Source organism: Saimiri boliviensis, chromosome 1, assembly GCF_048565385.1.
Source record: "Saimiri boliviensis isolate mSaiBol1 chromosome 1, mSaiBol1.pri, whole genome shotgun sequence".
Lineage (NCBI taxonomy): Eukaryota > Metazoa > Chordata > Mammalia > Primates > Cebidae > Saimiri > Saimiri boliviensis.
In genome coordinates this window covers 144,860,042-144,885,944 of record NC_133449.1, presented here as the reverse complement: position 1 = coordinate 144,885,944, position 25,903 = coordinate 144,860,042, and the positions used below count along the sequence as shown (strand labels likewise).

The following is a 25,903-nucleotide window of genomic DNA, read 5'->3' as shown; positions in this document are numbered from 1 at the left end:
GGGACTTTGGGACTGCTTGAGGCTAAAAGTTCAAGACCAGCCTAGGCAACATAGCAAGACCACATCTCTATAAAAATTTATATATATAAAATACACAGTTCATATAAAATAGACCATGAAATATAACTTATTCTGACTGGTCAAGCCTTCCTCTGCCCAGTCACAGATACACTTGAATAATTCACAAAAAGCAGCTTATAAATAAAACCCATAACCATTCTTAATAATTTACATTTCACCTTAATTTCTCTGCCTTGAGAATTCACCGCTGTAGAAGACTAAGCATCAATTTAATCATGTTATAGTTAAAATGTCCAATTGCACTTAAGACTTTTTCACTGTCGCCGGGCGCGGTGGCTCAAGCCTGTAATCCCAGCACTTTGGGAGGCCGAGGCGGGTGGATCACGAGGTTGAAAGATCGAGACCATCCTGGTCAACATGGTGAAACCCCGTCTCTACTAAAAATACAAAAAAGTAGCTGGGCATGGTGGTGCGTGCCTGTAATCCCAGCTACTCAGGAGGCTGAGGCAGGAGAATTGCCTGAACCCAGGAGGCGGAGGTTGTGGTGAGCCAAGATCGCGCCATTGCACTCCAGCCTGGGTAACAAGAGCGAAACTCCGTCTCAAAAAAAAAAAAAAAAGACTTTTTCACTGTCTATAATACAAGGTGGTTTTTTGTTGTTGTTGTTCTTAGATGGAGTTTCGCTCATCTTGGCTCACCACAACCTCCACGTCCCAGGTTCAAGCGATTCTCCTGCCTCAGCCTCCAGAGTAGCTGGAATTACAGGCATGCACCACCATGCCTGGCCAACACAAGTTGTTTTTTATTTTTTTTTATTTTTTGAGACAGAGTCTTGCTTTGTTGCCAGGCACCAGGCTGGATTGCAGTGGCGCGAGCTTGGCTCACCTCCGCCTCCCGGGTTCAAGCAATACTCCTGCCTCGGCCTCCTAAGTAGCTGGGACTACAGGTGTTCACCACCACGCCCAGCTAATTTTTGTATTTTTTAGTAGAGACGGGGTTTCACCATGTTGGCCAAGATGGTCTCTATCTCTCAACCTCATGATCCGCCCGCCTCGGCCTCCCAAAGTGCTGGGCTTAAAGGCATGAGCCACCACGCCCGGCCTATTTTTATTTTTTTTTGAGACGGAATCTCTGACATCAGGTCAGAGTGCAGTGGCGTGATCTCGGCTCACTGCAACCTCCACCTCCCAGGCTTACGCGATTTTCCTGCCCTCCCAAGTGGCTGGGACTACAGGCGTGTGCCACGCCCAGCTAATTTTTCTATTTTTAGTAGAGACAAGGTTTCACTATGTTGGCCAGGATGGTTTCTATCTTTTGACCTTGTGATTCACCCATCTGGGTCTCTCAAAGTGCTGGGATTACAGGCATGAGCCACCATGCCTGTCCGCAAGTTTTTAAGTTGTTCAAAGTCCTCTCTTGGTGAGACTTATGTGTAAAAGGAATACTAATGGGTAAGTTTAGCTCAACCTCCAGAATAAGAATTCATCTAAGTCTTCTAATTCACTTGTAAGAAGCAAGGAAGCAAATTTTAAATCATTGAGTATTGACTTTTTATTATTAGTCACTGTTCATAATTTGTTTCAACCAAAAGACAATACACACAGCAGAATTCTAATGCATCCCATGTAAATGTTTACATCCATTTTATTCCTCACTCGCCTCTAAGACTTATCATTTAATTTTAAATTCTTTTTTACATCTCAAAAATATGTCTGCAATAATTAGAGCTTCATTAGCTGTCCCACTTAGAAACAGCTTTTTAATATTTTTACAGTAAAGAAGATGTGATGGGCATAATGAAAATGTAACTTAGAACACTATGAAAGAAAAGGGACTTTAGAGGAACACAGTGGGAGTTCATAAAGCAAAGAGTTCAGAAGCTCCTTCCCATAGGGCTTCCAAATAAAAAATGAAAACAAAACACACAAAGCACAGCCGTAGGTTCTTTGAGGAAAAAACAAAAACAAAAACAAAAAACCAACTCCAATGTTCCATCTTGAAGCCAGAATCAGCCTCTTGGAAGTTTGTAAAGCAACTGTGCAAGCTGCTTCAGCATTTCCTTCTGTTAAAGTGTTCCAGGTTCTGGAACCCTGTCGATGGGACCCACTCACTGCTATTGCTTGGAAAATTTATTCACTTCCAGTTCTACAAGCAGCCCCACTCTCCCAAGCCAAAGCTGGTCAAAAGTGTTTTAAACTTCAGGACTTCCTGTGCAATTCTCTCTTCAATGATCCTCCCCACTCCCAGTCATGAATACACAGACATGTAAAACCACTCTCCCAACCACAAAGTTCGTGAACACCCACTTTTTCCTCTCTAGCTTTCTCAGTTTAGGACACAGTGGTTAAAATACAGTCTCTGGAAAAAATATATACACATTCAAACTCCTTTCCCCTAGTTCTCATGACCCAAATATTTTCCAATGCAGAAGATAATGAAGTTGAACCTCAAAAGCAGTACTCCCTAACTTCCAATCTCTTCTAGGACATTAAAAAAAAAAAGGGCGGCAGAGTGGGGGAAGCATGTTATATAAACCATTAGTGTCTGACAGTTAAAAGTCTATTTTCATATATGAATGGGACAAACAAGGAGTACGAATCACACCTTTAAACTAGCAAGAGGAAAATAATCCCCTCCCAAATGTTACACTGAGGAATGTTTCTTTAAATGAGAAAGACCTTGAAATAAACAGTTGATCACTATACAGAGCCTAAAACTTCCATGACTGTCCAAACTACCTCAAGGTAACAGCACCAAAGCACTGTAAGAGAAGCTTCTCGGGGAGAACACCCTTCCTACAGTTTTTTGAGATTACTTAGATGTATTAATTCTCCTTTAGGATTCGCCGGGATGGGGCAGAGACTAAAATAAAATTGACTCTTGAAGAGGGAAATAATGAGGTACAAGTGCATGTCAAAGTGTCCACATAAGTGTGTGAGGGCTTACTGCTTATCACCCCAGGGTTAGCAAAACAGCCTTGGAAATTGCTTTTTCCTCACAATGCCTCTGAAGTTGTAAATCCATCCAAATTTGCTCCCTCTTGAGTGGTTATACTCGGGAAAGGAATTACTGAAATGTGCAAGTATTCACAGAAATTGAAAAATGTCTCCTTTTAGCTGCAAGGCCAAGTGAGAGGAAAACTAATTCTGATCCTAGAAACTAAGGCACACTGAAGCTTTCAAAGATCCAATCATTTGAAACAGTCTTCACAACCATCAGTATCCTAGGCAGTTTTTTGGCTGCTAGTCCTTCAGTATGGTGCTTATGTTCCAATTCTGAAATCAATTCATATTCTACGCAGCACCCTTTGTGTTAAGGCCATGATACTTTACTCCTAGAAACTCTACCTTGAAACTATGATCACCCAAGGAAATGCTGTCAGCAGAGTAGACCCTTCCCAGTTCCATTATCTGACACTGTCTTATAGCACGGTCTTGAACAGATTTCCTCAGAGATTCAACCCAGTTCAAATTAAAAAACCTGAGCTGGTTAGCTACAAATATAAGCGAGAAAATAAAGCCTCTACACAAAGAGGAATGTTAAGACAAATTCTATTCAAGAAATCCATCAACATTATGTTAATCCTATCATGTTTCACAGCATTAAGTATCCATCCAATGAAATCAGTCTGCAAAGACACCCTTAAAGGCTATTTTTCACTGCACAGGCAGAGCAGTTGTCTGAAATATGCACTAGTTCACACTTACGTTACTGAAAACTATGCAGGAGATAATATCCTGTTCTTGACTCGATTAACCATTTACCCAGTGGAGTAAGTTTTAGCAGATCTTGCTCATACATACTAGTAAGACCAGAAACTTTCCCCTGTGGAGCCTTTAGTTCAACTCCAGTCTGTCAAATGTTAGGAATAGTCCAGCATCTGATACAGAGCTAGATTTGACAAGACACTGAAGATTTTAAGTAAAGGCTTGGTGAAATGAAGGGGAAAAAATGGATATTTGTTTCCAGGTTTAAGATTGAAGCCATAGTAGTCATTATACTGTATTATTCAATACAGTAACAATAACAAACATTGTAAGAGCAAGGTAGGCCTCACTTTTTTTCTCCTTCAGTATATAAGATATGGCGCCTGACTACTTGAACATACATAGTACATTCAACATGTACCACAGAGTCACCTCTACTTCGCTCCAGCAACTCAATTTCAAAGTTCGATAACACATGGGTCTTTTCTAAAAAGCACTTGGCACTCTCACTAGTTTAAAAAGCTAAAGTCTTTGATGTGGATACTCATGAGATTTGTCTCTTAAGAAAGACCAATTTCTCAGACTGAGGAAAAGCTGTTCCTACCCTGTGGTGTCCCTAAGACTTCCTCTGAACGGGGGCAAGGAAGCTACAAGGCTTCACTCCAACACCATAAAGTACAATATAGGAAAGATTTCTTTAACCGTGTGGTCTTTATTTCAGTGCCAGTGTTACAGATACAACACAAATGTTCCAGTTAGAAGGAATTCAAATGGAATGCCAAGGTCCAAGCCAGGCTCAGGAAATAAAAAGGGAGGTTTGGAGTAATAGATAAGATGACTCCAATATGCTCCAAGATGAGTTTGATACTCCCTCTTCTTAAGGGCAAAGGTACTTTTGATACAGAGTCTGACCACTGGTGAACTCCTCTTTCCACCCATTACCGTATTTCAAACAGGCAAGTTATGGGCTTAGGAGCACTTTAAAATTTGTAGTGGGAATGGGGTCATTAATAACTATGAATATATCTTTTAGAAGGTGACCATTTTGCACTTTAAGGGGAATCAATTTTGAAAATCATGGAGATCATTCATGACTACAATTAAAGAATGGAGAGAAAGGGGAGGTGGAAGAGCCTTGGAAGTTTCTATTACAAATAGAGCACCATATCCTTCGTGCCAAATCTCAACAAAAGCTCTTTTTAACTCCATCTGTCCAGTGTTTACAAATAAACTCACAAGGTCTGACCAGCTTTTGATAACAAACATACATACATGTGTTTGTCTGTGTGTATACAGCAATGCACAGAAAAGGCTACCAGGAGCCTAATGCCTCTTTCAAACATTGGGGGAACCAGTAGAAAAAGGCAGGGCTCCCTAATGTCCATTGTTACATTTCCATTCCGAATGCCAGATGTGAAAAGCGCCTGAAGATGGTAACCCAGCTAGTGAGGAATAAATACCCCACCTTGCCCAGTCCACAGAGAAACAACAGTAGAAAGAAGGGGCAACTCTTTGCTGCAGAGACAAAGTGAGTGTTTTTTCGCCATGGATTGCAGTCCTCTCCTCTAGACCAGCTGCTTATTTCCTCAGGGGCCCAGGGAATGTTGATTCTGGCTGTAAATGTGGGAGGGGTGGAGAAGTGCGGAAAAAGGAGAAGAGGAAGAGTGCAAAGTAGCCTCCAGAAGCAGCCAGCCTCAACAATGGAGGAGAGGACATTAATCTTTAACAATGCTTCAAGGTCAGCAGTAACTTTAGGAAAATCCTCCTCAGCAGTTCTCTTCAGCTCCTGATGCCCGTGGTACAGTTGGGGGGGACTTGCCAGCAATCACAACCTCCTTCCCAGAGTTCCTTTGATTGAGTGGGATAAGAATGAAAATGGTGCCAAACCCTCATTGCCAGGACTGAGGGGGAAAGTTGTTCACTTCTGCTAGATCTTGCATTGCTGAGCCCTTGTGATTATATGTGAGCTTGATCCGCATTCGCAGCTGTTGCTGTAAGAGGAAAACAGAAATGCAAATTATATATTGAAATAAAATCTCCAGAATCTGTCCAGTTCACAAATAAGACTTTTAATCTTAGAGGTCAAAACTTACTTTAAAGCAAAACTATGACACATTGGCAAACAACAACAAAAAACACCCAGTACTCTAGGCTTCAGCCGAGAAGCTAACAACGTCATGGCCCCAAGTAGAGAAAGCGCATCTCCAGAACACATGGTTGGCTTTAATCCTTGAACTGCATTAAAAGGACAGAACCCTTTGGGAGCATTTTCTTTTCTTTCTCTTTCTTTTTTTTTTTTTTTGACATAGTTTTGCTCTTATTGCCCAGGCTGGAGTGCCGTGACACGATCTCGGCTCACTGCAACCTCTGCCTCCGGCTTCAAGCGAGTCTGCTGCCTCAGCTTCCTGAGTAGCTGGGATTACAGGCACCCGCCACCACACCCGGCTGATTTTTGCATTTTTAGTAGAGATGGGGTTTCACCATGTTGACCAGGCTGGTCTTGAACTCCTGACCTCATGATCCACCTGCCTCGACCTCCCAAACTGCTGGGATTACAGGTATGAGCCACCATACCATGGAGCATTTTCCTAGTAACATTTGCTGAGTCCTTTTCAAAAAGATTCAAATCTTGTATTGAAGTCTCTCTCTCTCTTTTTTTTTTTTTTTTTTGAGACGGAGTTTCGCTCTTATTACCCAGGCTGGAGTGCAACGGCACTATCTCGGCTCACCGCAACCTCTGCCTCCTGGGTTCAGGCAATTCTCCTGTCTCAGCCTCCTGAGTAGCTGGGATTACAGGCACGCGCCACCATGCCCAGCTAGTTTTATTGTATTTTTAGTAGAGACGGGGTTTCACCATGGTGACCAGGATGGTCTTGATCTCTTGACTTCATGATCCACCCGCCTTGGCCTCCCAAAGTGCTGGGATTACAGGCTTGAGCCACCGCGCCGGGCCCCTGAAATCTCTTACAAAATGAGGTGAACGTATACTCATCGTATGCTCTACATTCAGATATACTGTTGCTCTGTCTGAAAAACCTACAGTAAATGTGAATATAAACTTTTGTTCCTAAGGCATAAAATTTGCTAAAAATGAGTTAACTCACAGGTAACAGCAGTAGTTTTAAGAGAACTCAATTAGGTAACTTTCATTTGATGTGGCAGATTTCAAATACAAATGCACTAAGAAATTTTTTGCTCTCTATGAGATGGTCAAAGGAATTTGTGCTTGTATTATAGAGGCAGATGCTCAAAATATAGTGAATAGCAGAGGAAAGGCAAGTGTTACAAGAGGAAGAAAGCATACTGGTATTTATGAGCAACTGGTAGTGCTTTGTTAAAGAAATGCTCTGAACCATTTTCTAAAACTCTTTGAAAACCAACTGATTACCATTAAGGCAAGTTTTGTTTTTTTTAAGATACAATAAAAATATTGCTTAATTTCAGTTTCTAAGGCTATTTTTCATTTGGATGCTTTATTTAAAATGCCTCCACTTTTGCTATTCATACTTAATAATTGCAGCAGTAAATATAGATATTTGGTTTCAACAAATGCTCTTACCTCAGATTTCAACTTGTATATAAATTAAAATGTCTAAGCTTCTCCCCTGTCCCCCAAAACTGACCTTTAATCTAGATTTTTTTGAAGCTGCATTTTAATAAGATGCCACTAAACCACCTGATGTCTCTGAGGTCCATTTGCTATTTACAAAAGATCAAGAAAGACCAGGCATTTTCATTGATCTCTAACTACAAGTCAGAAAAATCTAAAGAAACAAAGCAGAAATTTATTTCAGGAAATATGCTTACACCTCAGCTCAGATATTTGCTAAAAATGTGCTACTCACCTTCTGAGGGTTCAGAACTTTAATGACTTGTGTGATGGTCCCCGTGTTAAATGCTGGGACAATGCTGCTGCTAGGAGACAAAAGCTGCAGCTGGAATGTCTAGGGGGGAACAAAGGGCACTCTTCAGAAAAAGAAACACGTAATGCTAGATCAGAGATATCAAAAAATATTTAGACATCCAGATGTCAAGTAATATTTCACTACTAAGTTTTGCCTACTACTTGTTTTCTAACATCAGGAATTCATAGCACGTGAGCTGACTCACTTGTGTGGTATTTATAAAAACCCACCGTTTAGTTCTTGGATGATGACAACCACCAATAAACCACACTCTCTGGCAGAAGGAATTTTAGCCTACTTCTTTTCAAAAGCTGACCAATTCTTGTTCTGGCAACTTCATTTAATAGTAACTGATCAACTACACAAGTAAAATATAGGTGCTTGATTTAAAAAACAGCCCAAGGCTGGGTGCAGTGGCTCATGCCTATAATCCCAGCACTTTGGGAGGCCGAGGCGGGTGGATCGCGAGGTCAAGAGATCGAGACCATCCTGGCCAACATAGTGAAACTCCTTCTCTACTAAAAATACAAAAATTAGCTGGGCATGGTGGTGCGTGCCTGTAATTCCAGCTACTCAGGAGGCTGAGGCAGGAGAATTGCCTGAACCCAGGAGGCGGAGGTTGCGGTGAGCCGAGATCGCACCATTGCACTCCAGCCTGGGTAACAAGAGCGAAATTCCGTCTCAAAAAAGAAAAAAGAAAAAAAAAAAAAAAAAAACAGCCCAAAAGAAAAGCCTTCCAAAAATAGCAAAACAACATACTGGTCACCAACTATAAGCTTCTATGCTTTTTTGTGTGACTGGACGACTAGGGCCCAGAGACTTGAACTTTTGTTTTTTAAAGCCTACATAATCTAGAATGTCTCAAGGCCTTCTCTCCACATGACAAAGAGGTAAAAGAAAGACATCCAGAACCAGCCTATACAGCAAAAGACCTAGATAAGCCAAACACCATAATTTGTTGAATACTGGTAGGGTTTATTTGCTTGTTTATAGAAAAAAGAGATGAAAGTGCTATAAAAGAGCAAGCTTATGGCCAGGCGCGGTGGCTCAAGCCTGTAATCCCAGCACTTTGGGAGGCCGAGGCGGGTGGATCACGAGGTCAAGAGTTCGAGACCATCCTGGTCAACATGGTGGAACCCCGTCTCTACTAAAAATACAAAAAATTGGCTGGGCATGGTGGCGCGTGCCTGTAATCCCAGCTACTCAGGAGGCTGAGACAGGAGAATTGCCTGAACCCAGGAGGCGGAGGTTGCGGTGAGCCGAGATCGCGCCATTGCACTCCAGCCTGGGTAACAAGAGCGAAACTCCATCTCAAAAAAAAAAAAAAAAAAAAAAAAGAGCAAGCTAGGTAAACCATACTGTATTATGTAACTATTCTATAAACTAGATTTTGGAAATCTTTGCTAAAAGTAGATTAGACTTCTAAAATATTTAAGAGTGAGAGAAATACACTAGTCTTTTCTAGGGCCAAAAGTTACAAGAGCGAGATTCTCTTTCAGTGCACAGATATATTACACTAGGGGTCTGGGCATGATAATCCTAGCACTTTGGGAGGCTGAGGCAGGCAGATCAACTGAGATCAGTTCTAGACTAGTCTCGCCAACATGGTGAAATCTCATCTCTACTAAAAATACAAAAAATTAGCCAAGAGTGGGGACGTATGCCTGTAATCCTAGCTACTCAGGAGGCTGAGGCAAGAGATTTGCTTTAACTCAGGAGGCAGAGGTTGCAGTGAGCCAAGATCACACCACTGCACTCCAGCCTGGGCAACAGAGTGAGACTCCATCTCAAAAAAGAAAACGTGTGTGTGTGTGGGGGGGGGGGTTGTTTTATCCATAAAAAAGAAAAAAGAAAACACGTGTGTGTGTGTGTGTGTGTGTAGTTTTATCCATAATTCTACTGCCACATTAAATTATGTTAAGCTAAAATATTATTCATTACTACTATATTTCATTAAATGTTAAGATACCATCAATTGTAATTCACACCATTATCTTATGGACCACTGAGATAGAAAACATGCAGCCTATTAGACTATGACAAGACATCAGTTTTAAAATTTACCCCACAGGGCTCGGTGGCTCACACCTGTAATCCCAGCACTCTGGGAGGCCAAGGTGGGCGAATCACCTGAGGTCAGGAGTTCAAGACCAGCCTGACCAACATGGAGAAACCCAATCTCTACTAAAAACGCAAAATTAGCCAGGCGTGGTGGCACATGCCTGTAATCCCATCTACTCAGGAGGCAGTGGCAGGAGAATCGCTTGAACCCAGGAGACAGAGGTTGCAGTGAATTGATATCACACCATTGCACTCCAGCCTGGGCAACAAAAGCAAAACTCTGTCTTAAAAAAAATAAGTAAAATAGCCGGGCGCGGTGGCTCAAGCCTGTAATCCCAGCACTTTGGGAGGCTGAGGCGGGCGGATCACGAGGTCGAGAGATCGAGACCATCCTGGTCAACACGGTGAAACACCGTCCCTACTAAAAATACAAAACATTAGCTGGGCATGGTGGCTCGTGCCTGTAATCCCAGCTACTCAGGGGGCTGAGGCAGGAGAATTGCCTGAACCCAGGAGGCGGAGCTTGCGGTGAGCCGAGATCGTGCCATTGCACTCCAGCCTGGGTAACAAGAGCGAAACTCCGTCTCAAAAAAAAAAAAAAAAAAAAAAAGAGTAAAATAAAATGTACCCCAATTCCAGAAACATTAAAACACAAAAATAATATGTAGAACCTATAAAATATGACATTTTAAAGTTGAAAATACATCATCATGCTGCACTGTACAGTACACCACCAAAAACAAGGTCTTTAATAGCAGAGGTGCTAAGTCACTAGAGCAGCAGCCTAGAGTAACAAGTATAAAACCTAAGTTGCAGAAACTAAACATACTGAGCATTGAACAGATGAAAAGTGCTTCAAACAGTGCCTAATTCAAAAAATTTACTTATTCCTTTAAGCAAACTTAGGAAGTAGCTATCATTATCATCATCCCTCTTTGCAAATGAACATACTGACGCATAGATACTAAGTAACTTTCTTCATATCATGCAACCAGTATTGAAATCCAAACAGAATAGCTCTAGAGTTCATTAGTGGTCTTTTACCACTTGACACTACAGCTCCCTTTTTTATTTTTCTTTTTTTCAGGACAGGGCCTCATTCTATCACCCAGTCTAGAGTGCAGTGGCATGATCTTGCTCACTGCAACCTCCACCTCCAGGGCTCAAGCGATTCCACCACCTCAGCCTCCTGAATAGCTGGAATCACAGGCACATACAATTGTGTCTGGCTAATTTTTTGTATTTTTGGTAGAATGGGGTTTCACCATATTGCCCAGGCTACTCTCAAACTCCTGAGCTCAAGCGATCCACCAGCCTTGGCCTCCCAAATTACTGGAATTACAGGTGTGAGCCACAGTGTCCAGCCAACTGCTTCTCAAACATCTAAATTATTCTGGCTCCTACAAAGTGTAAGCAAAGGTTGCATGAGAGTCAAGAGGATGAAGAAAAAATTTTAAAAAGACTGTAAAGTCAGCAGTACCCACAAATAAAGAAAACATACTCAATTTCCAAAAATGTGTTGTCTGAATGTCTAAATGCCATATTTCACAAGCCACTGCTAAGATTAGGTTAGCTTAGTCTAAATCAGTGGTTGGAAAACTATGGCCCATTGGCCAAGAATGGCCCAACATCTGATTTTACAAATAACATTTTATTGGAACAAACTATGTTCATTCATTTGCACGTCATCTACAGCTATTTCTGTACCATAAGAGAAGTGAGTGGCAATAAAAACCAGATAGCAACCTAATACTTACTATCTCATCTTTTTCAGAGAAACTACCCATTCCTCATTCTAAACTTTTCTTTATTCAGAAGTTTTATTTACTATTTTTTGAAACGGAGTCTCACTGCCACCCAGGCTGGAGTGCAGTGGCATAATTGCAGCTCAATGCATCCTCAGCCTCTTGGATTTAAGCGATTCTCCTGCTTCGGCCTCCCGGGTAGTTGGGATTACAGGCACCCGCCACCACACCCGGCTAATTTTTTTTGTACTTTCAGTAGAGTACCACATTGGCCAAGTTCTTGAACTCCTGACCTCAAGTGATCTGCCTGCCTCAGCCTCCCAAATTTGTGGAATTACAGTCGTGAGCCACTGCACCCAGCCTCAAGACTGTTCATTATTCAAAAACAAACATAAATATCCTTTAACTAAAATCTGGTATAAACTAAAACTTCTTTAACGAAAACAGTTACCATATCTAAAATAAATTGGATGTTAATGAGGGAGGAATGTTTCTCTCACTTAATATACCAAAAGACAAAAAATTTCAATTCTGATCTGGTGACTAGAAGATAATACAAAATAGACAAAGTTTCTCAACCTACTTTAATACTATGCCAGATTTTGTGTTTTTGTCTTTAAACTGTATTACTAAAGCCTAACCTATCCTCAATGCCCAGAATATTAACTGATCACCTCGCTCTATTAGAATTTTCTTTATCCTACAATACTAACCATCAGAATACTTGTAACCTAGTAAAAATTATTCACTAAAAATGATATGCTTCAATAACCGCCAGTTACATTATTGTTAGAGTTAAATCTGCAAATTTAATCCTAAACATTAAAACATATCCTTTACCAAACACATGAAGAAAAAAAAAATCAGTCAATCTTTAATCAAAGGAAAAAGGTAAAGAAGACATTGTAGTACCTTTGGTACTGCAGCTTGGAAAACAAAGTCCGTCATATCTAGCTCTGTGCTGTTGGAGGCCTGTATCGTTATCACTGTTACACTGGGGTTGGTATTTGACCGTTCAAAGGTGAATTCTATCTTCAAGCCATTCTTACTGTATGCTGTGATGGAGGGAATGCCTGAGAAAGTACAGGAAGGTGAGTCTTATTGCAGTCAGCCTAATGTTTGCAGAATTATTACTTCTTTTTCTCAATAATAACCACCTCTATGATTCAGTGCTCCATGTAATGATGATAACAGTCATCGTACCTGCAGCAATATCATTGAAGAGAGGCTGTGATGAAAGCCCATCCAACAAGAAAGGAGGCTGGGATATCTGTGGGACTGAGGCAGGGGCAGGAGCAGCAGCTGGAGCACCTAAAGGAAATATTCCAATGGAAAGTCAACCTTAGACAGCATGACAAGGTTTATTAAGAAATTATAGGGAAAATTACTCTGATCTCAGGTTAAGAAGATTCCTTAACAAGATGCAAAAAGCACAGACCACAAAGAGAAACAACTAAACATTCAAGTACTTTAAAATAAGCAACTTCTGGCCGGGCGCGGTGGCTCAAGCCTGTAATCCCAGCACTTTGGGAGGCCGAGGCGGGTGGATCACGAGGTCGAAAGATCGAGACCATCCTGGTCAACATGGTGAAACCCCGTCTCTACTAAAAATACAATAAAACTAGCTGGGCATGGTGGCGCATGCCTGTAATCCCAGCTACTTAGGAGGCTGAGGCAGGAGAATTGCCTGAGACCAGGAGGCGGAGGTTGCGGTGAGCCGAGATCGCGCCATTGCACTCCAGCCTGGGTAATAAGAGCGAAACTCCGTCTCAAAAAAAAAAAAAAAAGCAACTTCTGTTCATTAAAAAATATTGTAAGAGAAAGTATAGCCTGAGCAAAACGTGGCAAGATCCTGTCTCTATAATTTAAAAAAAAAAAAAAAAATAGCCAGGCATGGTGGCATTTGCCTGTAGTCCCAGCTACTTGAGAGACTGTGGTGGGAGGATCACCGAAGCCTAGAAAGTTGAGGCTACAATGAGCTGTGATTGCCTCATTGTATGTACTCCAGTCTGGGAGACAGAGAGAGACCAACCAAAAAAAAAAAAAAAGTAAAGAGAACCGACAGACAGGAGAAAATGTTTGCTATACAGTAATGAATAGAAAAGTATCCAAATGATAACTGTCATCTATAAATCGATAAGAAACAGCTAACCCAACTTAATGTCAAGATATAGCCGGGCGCGGTGGCTCACGCCTGTAATCCCAGCACTTTGGGAGGCCGAGGCGGGTGGATCACGAGGTCAAGAGATCGAGACCATACTGGTCAACATGGTGAAAACCCGTCTCTACTAAAAATACAAAAAATTAGCTGGGCATGGTGGCGCACGCCTGTAATCCCAGCTACTCAGGAGGCTGAGGCAGGAGAATTGCCTGAACCCAGGAGGCGGAGGTTGCGGTGAGCCAAGATCGCGCCATTGCACTCCAGCCTGGGTAACAAGAGTGAAACTCCATCTCAAAAAAAAAAAAAAAAAAAAAAGTCAAGATATATAAACAAGCAAGTCAAAGAAGAGAAAACCTGAATGAAAAGGGAATCTTATAAAAAGATGCTCAATTTTACCAGTAATGATAGAACTGGAATTTAAAATTATAGCAGTATACTACTTCATGTCTATCAGAATGATGAAAATTTCAATGTCTGATAATTCCAGATGTTGGCAAGAACATGGAACAACAGGAACTTTTAAGCTCCACTGTAGGAATATAAACTAGGTACAACCAATCTAGAGCGTATTCTGGCAACAGTTGGGTTGAACATCAGTATATCCTTAAACTGAGGTTTCTCAATCTTGAAAGCAATAGTTTTTAGGCTTCCTAATTCTTTGTTGTAGGGGGCTGCCTTGTTTATTGCAGGATATTAAGCAGCATCCCTGGGCTTTTATGCATTATATGGCAGTATCCTACCAGTTGTGACAACCAGAAATATCTTCAGACACTGCCAACCTCTGGAAGGCAAAATCTTCCTCAGTTGAGAACCATTACCCTTCTTAGAGATGCTTTTAATTAATCTTTGCATGTGTATACTGGGAGATACATCCAAAAGCATTCATAGCAGGAATACTTCTAATGGTGAAATACTGGAAACAACCAAAATGTCTGCCATCTTGATAATGAATAAGTAAACTGTGATATGTTGAAAAACTAAAATACTACACATGTACAACAGTAAAAAGTGAATTAACTAGAAATACACTTAACATGGATATTTCATAATTCATTCTCACAATTAAAATATTTAGCAAAAAAAATTAAGTTGAATATCATGTCCAAAAAGGTAAAAACTGGCAAAACAATACTAAATACTGTATCAAGAAATGCACAGGAATGGCAAACAACAATGTTAAAAATCACTTTAGGACAGACAGTAGTTGCCTCTGGAATAAAAAAGAAATGGGATAAGAGGGAAATACACAGAGGACATCAACCCTCTTCATATTTTATTTTACAAACTAGGTAGATCAAAACATTCATTAAATTTTGTAGATGTTGGCTAGGCACAGTGGCTCATGCCTGTAATCCCAGTACTTTGGGAAGCCAAGGCAGGCAGATCACCTGAGGTCAGGAGTTTGAGACCAGCCTGGCCAACATGGTGAAACCCCGTCTCTACTAAGAATACAAAAATTAGCTGGGCATGGTGGCGTGTGCCTGTAATCCCAGCTATTTAGGAGACTGAGGCAGGAGAATCCTTTGAACCTAGGAGGTGGAGGGTGCAGTGAGCTGAGATCTTACCACTGCACTACAGCCTGGGCAACAGAATAAGACTCCATCTCAAAATAAAAAAAAATTTTATATTTTAAATGCTGTAAAACAAAATTTTCACACACACACACACACACACAACATCCTGCAAGGGGTGGTACAAAATAGGGTGGGAAAAAGAAACAGATTACCATTTTTATTTAATCTTTCCAGACAAGAACAATTTGACAATCATACAACAGGATATAATTCATAGAATAAGAGGGAAATCAGTATTCTAAGAAAAATAATAAGAAAATTCAGCAAAATTAAAAGAATGTATTTTAGGCTGGGTGCAGTGGCTCACGCCTGTAATCCCAGCACTCTGGGAGGCCAAGGCGGGAGGATCACTGAAGTCCAGAGTTCAAGACCAGCCTGACCACAAGGAGAAACCACATCTCTACTAAAAATACAACATTAGCCATGTGTGGTGGTGCATGCCTGTAATCCCAGCTATTCAGGAAGCTGAGGCAGGAGAATCGCTTGAACCTGGGAGGCGGAAGTTACAATAAGCCAAGATTGTGCCATTGCACTGCGGCCTGGGTAACGAGCAAAACTCCATTTAAAAAAAAAAAATTGTATTTTATACTTAAATATACTTCAAACTACTTACGAAATTAACTGAAAATATGCCATTTAAAAAAGAATCAACACAATGAAATAAAGGAAGTCTAGAATATCTTTTTTTAATTTTTTTAAAGAATATGACAGCAAAAGTGAAGAGAAAAAAGATACTAAACAAAACTAGAAAAGTAAATGGCAGGCAGGTGTGGTGGCTCATGCCTGTAATCCCAGCACTTTGGGAGGCCAAGGCAGGTGGATTACCTGAGGTCAGGAGTTAGAGACTGGCCTGACCAACATGGCGAAACCCGGTCTCTACTAAAAATACAAAATTTAGCTGGGTGTGGTAGCATGCGCCTATAGTCCCAGCTACTCAGGAGGCTAAGGCAGAAAAATCACTTGAACCCAGGAGGCTCAGGTTGCAGTAAGCCAAGAACACACCACTGAACTCCAGCCTGGGTGACAGAGCGAGACTCTGTTAAAAAATAAAAAAGTAACAACACACTAAAAATTAGCAAAGAAAGCAGAAATACAGAGGCTAAGCAAAGCACAAGAAGCTAAAATAAATGCAAACACCATTTGTGTAGTCCAGCAGATTACCAATGAAGTAGACAAAGAAACATTCATATAGTTCTCCTAGTCTAAAAAATCTAATTGAGAAAATTTCCCCCAATTCCCATTTTTAAAACAATTTTAGAAATGTGGTCTCATGGAAAATCAGAAGCTACTCAACTTACACAGGCAGCATATAGGTCCCCAACTCCCTCAAATTTTACCTTTTTTTTTAATCCTGTAAAAGTATTGCAAGGTAGTTTAGGGGAATAACAGAAACTTACTGCTCCAAACCCTTTAAAATCACAGGCTAGCCGGGCGCGGTGGCTCAAGCCTGTAATCCCAGCACTTTGGGAGGCTGAGGTGGGTAGATCACGAGGTCAAGAGATCAAGACCATCCTGGTCAACATGGTGAAACCCCGTCTCTACTAAAAATACAAAAAATTAGCTGGGCATGGTTGCGTGTGCCTATAATCCCAGCCACTCTGGAGGCTGAGGCAGGAGAATTGCTTGAACCCAGGAGGCGGAGGTTGTGGTGAGCTGAGATCGCGCCATTGCACTCCAGCCTGGGTAACAAGAATGAAACTCCGTCTCAAAAAAAAAAAAAAAAAAAAAATCACAGGCTAAATCTATTTCTGAATTTCTACTGACTTAATTTTCGACATAATAGGGTAAAACTTAACGATAAAATTAAAAAATTTAGAATTCAAAATTTTGAAAATTAATGTAAAAAATGGAAAAACATCTTCAAAACACATTATGAATAAAGAAAGAAAACCTAGACTTTTTAACATTTTATCATTTTACTTTAACATACAATACTAGGAAAACAAAAAAGAACGAAAGACAAGACTCCACAATAAATGAGTTAAAGGATACAAGAATGTTCAGAAAGGAAATCCTTCTATAATACAGATATGTGGATAAATATTAAACATTCCCTGTGATCAAAAAACAATAGGGCCCCTCCCTGCTGGCCAAGCCTGGCAGAAGGGAATATAAAATTCTAAAAATAATACTGAAATAAAATAGGACCAAATTTTCACCCACTAGGACTTTTAAAAACAGTAATATATATATAATGCCTATGACAGAGAAACACATAAATTGAGGAAAAGGTAAATAATATTTACCAAGTGCCTACTATGTGTCATGTACTCAATAGGTCAATGGGCCTCACAAATACCCTATGGAGTAAGTATTAATTATCCTAATTTTAACCACATTCAGAAAGACTAAGTAACTTAGTCTAAGAAATTAATCTAAAATAAGAACAAATTGATTTAATATTTGTTGAAGCCACTAGGTAAGAAAAATCTAGAAACAAAAATACCCCATACTGGCCAGGGATGGTAGCTCATGCCCATAATCCTAGCACTTTGGGAAGCCAAGGTGAGCAGATCACTTGAGGTCAGGAGTTCAACATCAGCCTGCCCAACATGGTGAAACTCTACTTCTACTTAAAAAAATACAAAAATTAGCCAGGTGTGGTGGCACACACCTGTAATCCCAGCTACTCAGGAGGCTGAGGTAGGAGAATCACTTGGAACCCGGGAGATAGAGGCTGCCATGAGACGAGATCATGCCACTACACTCCAGCCTGGGCAACAGAACAAGACTCCATTTCAAAAAAAAAACCAAACAAAAAAGCCAACTCAAAATACCCAATACTAAGAAACTGAGTAAACAATAGTGCAAATTTGTTGATAAAGTATTAGTCATCTAAAATTATGATTATGAAGACTATATGCTAACATGGAAATACTAACATGTTAGGTGAAGTATATACTATGGTTTAACTATGGGGTTGCTTTTTCTTGCCAGTCATCCAGTATAGCTTTGGCATTTAAAGATTTCAAATTGACCATTTGTACATAATTCAAAAGTACAGGACAAGTAACATTTTGAAATTTTGTTAAGGCACAGACATAAATCCTATACTCTGTGGCTGTTCTGTATTAGGAGAAAAAAAAAATCAGCCTGTGGGAACGAGCTTAGCTGACCATCTAATTTCTTACCCTATGTCTATTTTTTTACTCAAGGTCATGTATGCTTTAACTCTACATTATCTTTTTAAAGATGGCAAAACCCCATCTCTACTAAAAATACAAAATATTAGCCAGGTGTGGCAGCATGCCCATGTAATTCCAGCTACTTAGGAGGCCAAGGCAGGAGACTCGCTTGAATCTGGGAGGCAGAGAGTGAAGTTAGCTGAGATCATGCCACTGCACTCCAGCCTGGGCAACAGAGTAAGACTAACGCAAAAATAAAAAAAGACGACATTTTAACATTTCAGCTATACTTGACACTGTAATTAGAAGTTGTAGGCCAGGCGTGGTGGCCCACACCTATAATCTCAGCACTTTCAGAGGTCGAGGCAGATCAGGAGTTCAAGATCAGCATGGCCAAGATGGTACAACCCCATCTCTACTAAAAGTGTATAAAAACTAGCCAGACACGGTGGCAGGCACCTGTAATCCCAGCTTCTTGGGAGGCTGAGGCAAGAGAATCACCTGAACCCAGGCAGCGGAGGTCGTACTGAGCCAAGATTGCGTCACTGCACTCCTGCCTGGGTGACAGAGTGAGACTTCGTCTCAAACAAAAAGGAAAAGAAAAATTGTATTGGACTCGGGTTTATCATATTGCTGACATTGTCAATTACAAATAATTGGTATAGCCGGGCGCGGTGGCTCAAGCCTGTAATCCCAGCACTTTGGGAGGCCGAGGCGGGTGGATCACAAGGTCAAGAGATCGAGACCATCCTGGTCAACATGGTGAAACCCCGTCTCTACTAAAAGTGCAAAAAATTAGCTGGGCATGGTGGCACGTGCCTGTAATCCCAGCTACTCAGGAGGCTGAGGCAGGAGAATTGCCTGAGCCCAGGAGGCAGAGGTTGCAGTGAGCCGAGATCGCGCCATTGCACTCCAGCCTTGGTAACAAGGGCGAAACTCCGTCTCAAAAAAAAAAAACAAATGATTGGTATATACGAACAGAAGAAAAAAATATCCCCAAATGAAATGTTTGAATATTATGAGGAACTGTTCCTTCAGTTGCTTTAATTACACAGAGTGTAGAAGGGAAGGAAGATAAAAGGTAGGGAGTAGGTTAACATCTCTCCACAAATGGCCACAGCTATTGAAAACTAACCATGAGTGGAAAGGAACCAAGAAGTCATATCTAGGGACACTAATTAAAGTAAAGGTGATGTGGGATATACTTTTTGAGTCTGAAAGAGTAAGTAGTTTCTATCTTAAAACACTGTGAATAATTTATTCTCCCAAAATTAAACGTCAGCCTTTAAGAAATCCCTATAAATTATCTTTAGAGCATTAGCATGACAGCTTATAATCCAGATATTGTGAAGATTTTATTCTTGCTGCTCATGTAGCCTCTCCTGTCTTCAAAGGATTCACATGCTGAAAAGTCTGGATTCAGTTTAGTTTTGCCCCAAGGCCTCCTATCTTTTCTCAGACATTAAATAGCTCCAGACTGGCCTCACCTGTAAGGTTGATGTCTCCCAGCAAATCAAGAAGTTCTCCACCAGCAGAAGATGGTTTGCTTGTAGGTGCAGTTGGAATAACAGGTGTTATGTCATTTCCTCCCAACAAATCCAATAAATCATTGGCCTAAACAAGGTAACAACAGCTCAATTCATCATTATTTGTCTAGTTTACACCTAATGCAAAGCTCTTTCAATATGTAAAAATAAGGAAGGAAATCATCAACCAATCCAAGAACATTAAAGGGACTTAGCTAAGAGACAAGCTATAAGAGACTGTAAAATCATAAGATGCCCCAGATGAGCAAGTGAAAGGCTGGCTACCTGGCTGGTGGGCTGCGGCCCAGAGGGTGGCGGTTTGGTCTCCAGTGGAGCTGGTTCTGTCTCTCCATTTGTCTGCACAATCTCAGTAGGGCCATTTGTGGTCACTTTTTCCATGACAGGCATTCTCTCAAGTAGGGCAGACCTAGAAGAATCTGAAGTGGTTAAATTCTAGGCAGTTAACCTAGATTCCCTACCCAAAATAATCACCATTAACTATGTTGAGCCCAAACATGGAGATCCATCTCCCCTCCCAACCAACATATACACTAAAATAGAAGGTAGATTATAAGAATACATGATCTAAATTCCTGGCTGGATTAAGGGCAGGCAAAAAAATCTTGAATACACCGACTGTCCACCTAAATCTCAAAGCATATATTTCACTGGTAGAGAGACTGAGATGAAAGAAAGGTAAACCTATAGGTACTAACAGTCAAAAAGATACCACCTAATAGAAGGAAACAAAGAGGACAAACACCAAAATATAACAATAATGGAATCTGAATGAAATTACTTGTCTTGAAAAAAATACAACTCCCACTTCTTAACTAAATAAAATAGAAAATAAAGCAAACTTTCCATACCAAAAAAAGTGGTAAGAGTTGGAGGCAGAATGAAAGAAGAGAGTCAACTTATTTCTTTAGAGACTAGAAAGAATAGAAGATGGACAAAACAGAAGCAGCCAAGCAATTAGAATTAATAGGGATATGAAGACCAATCAACAAAGCTCAAGGAATGAATCTTCTTTATGGATTACCATGACAATTTATTCAGGATGCCAAGAGATAGACACATTTCTTAGTTTCTTTCGCTCACCTCATGTGGTCGTATTTCTTGAAAAGTGCATTATATTCTACTGCCCTCTGCTGGAGTTCCACATCAATGCTGCTTCCATAGATAGAAACCACTTTCTTAATTCGGCTATAAGATAAAATGACAAACAATATCAAATACCCAAAAGAAAATTTACAAATAAATAGAGAGAAAGTTTAATAAGCCAGTTTTCTGCTTAAAATACTGACTCATTTTTTTCTAATTCATATAATTTTCCAAAAACAAAATACTTTATCTTCATCCATTTATCTGACATTTCACATACTACTGTCATTGTAACTCCAGATTTTTGTCTGTTAAATATGCCACTCCCATTTTGCAGCAATCATAGTGCAGAAAAAATACATATATATGCCACTACTAAAATTTGCCAGACAGAAGTATCAACTATTACTTTGCCACGGAAGAAATCTGTATTGTTCACTCTTATTTTAAAATAATTTTTAATCTCCTATAAAAGGGCCATAGCATCGCCGAGCGCGGTGGCTCAAGCCTGTAATCCCAGCACTTTGGGAGGCTGAGGCGGGTGGATCATGAGGTCGAAAGATCGAGACCATCCTGGTCATCATGGTGAAACCCCGTCTCTACTAAAAATACAAAAAATTAGCTGGGCATGGTGGCACGTGCCTGTAATCCCAGCTACTCAGGAGGCTGAGGCAGGAGAATTGCTTGAACCCAGGAGGCGGAGGTTGCGGTGAGCCGAGATCGCGCCGAGCCGAGATCACGCCATTGCACTCCAACCTGGGTAACAAGAGCGAAACTCCGTCTCGGAAAAAAAAAAAAAAAAAAAAAAAGGCGGGGGGGGCCATAGCATCAAAATGTTGACCCCAAATTCTTCCAGTCACAATTTTAAAAGTAATTCAATATCATTTTTCCTAAGACGTCACATTTAAAAGTGAAGCAGAAAGACTATTATAAACTAAGTTTGCCTTAAATACGCTTGGGTGGGAAACTAACCCAAGAATCTACTCATTCAAAATAGAAAAGAGGAGAATTAAAAGATTTAATCACCAAAACATTCATGATTTTATTCCTATTAAGACATTCAAAATATATTAAACCAAAACCTTAGCCAGATCATGCGATCAGGAGTTTGAGACAAGTCTAGCCAACATGGTAAAACACCATTCCTATTAAAAATACAAAAATTAGGCAGTGTGGTGGCACGAGCCTATAATCCCAAATACTCGGGAGGCTGAGGCAGGAAAATTGCTTGAACCTGGGAGGCGGAAGTTGCAGTGAGCAGCCACTAAACTCCAGCCTGGACAACAGAGCAAGACTCTGTCATAAAACAAAACAAAGTAAAATAAGATATAAAATACAAATAAACCAAAACCCTTGTGTGGGAAACTAGATTCTCAACTTAAAAAAAAAAAAGTATTAGAAATCTCATTCTAAAACGGTAACTTTTAGGCCAGGTGCAGTGGTTCACATCTATAATCCCTACACTTTGGGAGGCCAGAGCAGGAGGATAGCTTGAGCCCAGGAGTTCAAGACTAGCCTGGGCAACAAACGAAACACTTTCTCTATAAAAAAACATATTTTAAGGCTGGGTGCGGTGGCTCAAGCCTGTAATCCCAGTACTCTGGGAGGCTGAGGCGGGTGGATCACAAGGTCAAGAGATCGAGACCATCCCGGTCAACTTGGTGAAACCCCGTCTCTACTAAAAATACAAAAAATTAGCTGGGCATGGTGGCACATGCCTGTAATCCCAGCTACTCAGGAGGCTGAGGCAGGAGAACTGCCTGAACCCAGGAGGCAGAGGTTGCGGTGAGCCGAGATTGCGCCATTGCACTCCAGCCTGGGTAACAAGAGCGAAACTCTGTCTCAAAAAAAAAAAAAAAAAAAAAATTAACCATGAATTGATCACTGTGATTGTAGGGAAATAAGTAAATGCAAATCCGTGTTATTATTTTCTCTACTTTTGTCTATGCTTGAAATTTTCCATAACAAGTTTTTAAAAATTACAAAACAAACTGTTCACCCTATGTTTCTTTAATACTCACTTTACAGTACAAGTGAATCGAGTAGAAAGCTTCATAATGGCAGTGAGGGCATAACCTCGTGTCACAGAGGTGGACATATTAGAGATTAGGACACTTTCTAAAATATCCAACACTTCATCCTCTGTTACCTGAGGAGAAGCAGGAAAAAGAAGACCATGAAGAATGAATAGCATGATTATGCATCTAAATCAGTTATCAAGTCAGGGGATGTGGCCAGAAAGCCACTTCTACCATTACAAAATCCTCTAACCCAACTTGTGCTTTGCAAGGGTAACTGTCCAAGCTGTTCTATCAACCAGAACAGGTGGGAGGGAGGTAAAAAGAGAAAAATGACCACTGGGGCTGAGAGGCAGTATTATAGCTTCAAGTGACAGAAACAGAAGAAGAAAAGAAAAACATACAGAGTTCAAGTGTTGTTGCCACAACTTTCCCTTTTAAAGCCAGTCCTTTAATGTACAAATAAGAACATGGATATGTTTCTCATTTCTTCTTATCAGCCAGAGGGTAAGAGAAATAATTCAGTCCACGAGGACAGGGATTAGGGCCTAAAGTGGTTTTAAAATCTCACAGTGGGGCTGGCACACAGTAGCGCATGCTTGTTAATCATCCCAACACTTTGAGAGGCCAAGGGAGGCAGACTGCTTGACTACAGGGGTTCAAAACCAGCTGGGGCAATATGGTGAAACACTCTGTCTCTACGAAAAGTAGAATAAATTAGGCATGGTGGTGCATGCCTATAGTCCCTGCTACTCAGGAGCTGAGGTAGGAAAATCGCTTGAGCCCAGGAGACCAAGGCTACAGTGAGTTGTGATCTTGCCACTGCACTCCAGCTTGGGTGTCAGAGTGAGACTCTGTTTCTAAAAAAAAAAAAGAAAGAAAGAAAGAAAGAAAGAAAAAGAAAAAAATAAACCTCACAATGGTTCAATAAGTTCCATCTTGAAAAATGGCAGGTTCTCCAATATAATTCTACTTTGCTTCTTTAAAAAGTTAAGTATTTTTTTTTTTTTTAGAGACAGGGTCTCACTCCTGAGTAGCTCGGACTACAAGCAGATGCCACCATACTCAGCTTATATTTGTGTTTTTTTTGTAGAGACAGAGTTTTACCATGTTGCCCAAAATGGTCTCAAACTCCTGGGCTCAAGCAACGCTCCCATCTCAGCCTCCCAAAGTGCTAGGATTACAGGCATGAGCCACCACACCTGGCCTAAAACGTTTTCAAGAATCAACCTCAACTCCCCATTAAACACTACTCAACTATAACCAAAACCACTGTCTTCCCCCACTTAACCAAAAATGACAAGGTGTACCTGAATAGGCTCTTCCTCTTCACACTGGCCAGATACGAGAAGATCACCATATTCACCTATACACCACGCAGCCACTTGTACCAAAGGTTGCTGTCAAAAGAAAAGTTAACATTTGTCAAGGACTTCAATTTTTCCAGAGACATTTAATGTAAATCATAGGTCATCTCAAAATAAAGATCAAACCTGTACATATCTAGAGCGTCAAAAATAAAGACATACCAAAGGGGAGGGAGATGGATGAAAAAAAAAAAAGACACACCAGAAAAATTGGGGGTAAAATTACCCCCTAAAATAGAAAGCTAAATGAAGTACTTACTTGAGAATAATCACCAAGAATTGCTTTGTACAGGCGCTGGACAGTATAGGCATGCATCTCCACACTATTAGTTATTAACTGAATTAAATTGGGGACTGCATCATCACGAACATAACTTCCTGCCTAAAAGGAAATGCAGACAATTACCCTGAGAAACACACAGTAATGATGATAACAAGTGTTAGCTATTATTACTGTGAGGTTTTTTTTCTTTTTTCGAGACAGAGTATCACTGTGTCACCCAGGCTGGAATGCAGTAGCGCAATCTTGGCTCACTGCAACTGTAACCTCCACCTCCCAGGTTCAAGTGATCCTCATGCCTCAGCTTCCCAAGTAGCTGGGACTACAGGGGCACGTCCCCACGCCCAGGCAATTTTTTACTTTTAGTAGAGAAGGGATTTCACAATGTTGGCCAGGCTGATCTTGAACTCCTGACCTCAGGTGATCCACGGGGCCCAGTCATAATTGTTATTTTTAAAAGAAGAATACTGCAAAACACCCTCAAAGATAAATTTGGTTCCAATTCCCAGGTTCGTAACAGCTCAAATTTCAAAGGCTTACTTAAATATATTAAACTTTTAAATTTAATTTTGTTTTTAAAAATTTATTTCTTTGTCCAAAGTAAAAGTTAAGGCTGAGCACAGTGGCTCATATCTCTAACCCCAGCACTTTGGGAGGCCAAAGCAAGAGAACTGCTTAAGGCCAGGAGTTTGCCATGAGCCTGGGCCACATGGCAAGACTCCATCACTACCAATAATAGTAATGATGTAAAGATTTAAAACTTTACCAGCCAACCTTGGTCAATCTACCACTCCTGAACAGAATAAAAGATCTAATTTACAAGACTGAGACCAGGCCTAACCGTGTATATTTTAGAAAGAAGAAAAAAAAAAGGTGATCAGGAGGCTCACTTCTATTAAGAAACACAAATACAGAGGAAGAATTTCAAGAAAATGGTCAAAAGGAAAGGTGAGAAGCTAAAAAACTGATAATTTGTGGTATAGCTTATTTACATCTTACACTAAAGCAGAGTGCTTTAAATAAAAGAAAGCATCAGTGTGATCTAATGGACATGTACAAGACTACTTCATTCAAAAGCAGAATACACATCTTTCTCAAACTTACAATGAACCAAGAAAAGACCACATTCTGGGTCACAAAAGATATCTTAATAAATTTCAGAGAACATAAATCATAAAAGTATGTTCTTAGAGCACACAGAATTAAACTAGAAATCTGTAACACAAACACAGTTGTAAAAAAATCCAAAACTATGTGGAGATTAAGAGAACATACTTCCGGCCGGGCGCGGTGGCTCAAGCCTGTAATC

At 40.5% G+C, this 25,903-nt stretch overlaps 1 protein-coding gene across 2 annotated transcripts in view; it reads right to left on the bottom strand.

Annotated features, from left to right (window-relative positions):
- Window positions 1-4,420: 4,420 nt before the first annotated feature.
- The window catches only part of AP1G1 (adaptor related protein complex 1 subunit gamma 1), an 80,162-nt gene continuing 58,679 nt past the window's right edge, over window positions 4,421-25,903 (bottom strand). The window contains exons 14-23 of one of the 2 annotated variants that reach the window (XM_003939948.3): window positions 24,574-24,696; window positions 24,258-24,347; window positions 22,951-23,078; window positions 20,927-21,031; window positions 20,111-20,252; window positions 19,787-19,913; window positions 12,643-12,750; window positions 12,352-12,512; window positions 7,574-7,672; window positions 4,421-5,719 (exon numbers count right to left, since the gene is read on the bottom strand). In XM_003939948.3, the coding sequence (XP_003939997.1) occupies window positions 5,618-5,719; window positions 7,574-7,672; window positions 12,352-12,512; window positions 12,643-12,750; window positions 19,787-19,913; window positions 20,111-20,252; window positions 20,927-21,031; window positions 22,951-23,078; window positions 24,258-24,347; window positions 24,574-24,696 (1,185 nt within the window). In that variant the 3' untranslated portion in view covers window positions 4,421-5,617. The remainder of the gene's footprint in view (window positions 5,720-7,573; window positions 7,673-12,351; window positions 12,513-12,642; window positions 12,751-19,786; window positions 19,914-20,110; window positions 20,253-20,926; window positions 21,032-22,950; window positions 23,079-24,257; window positions 24,348-24,573; window positions 24,697-25,903) is intronic. The other variant, XM_074405868.1, reaches the window with a different exon arrangement.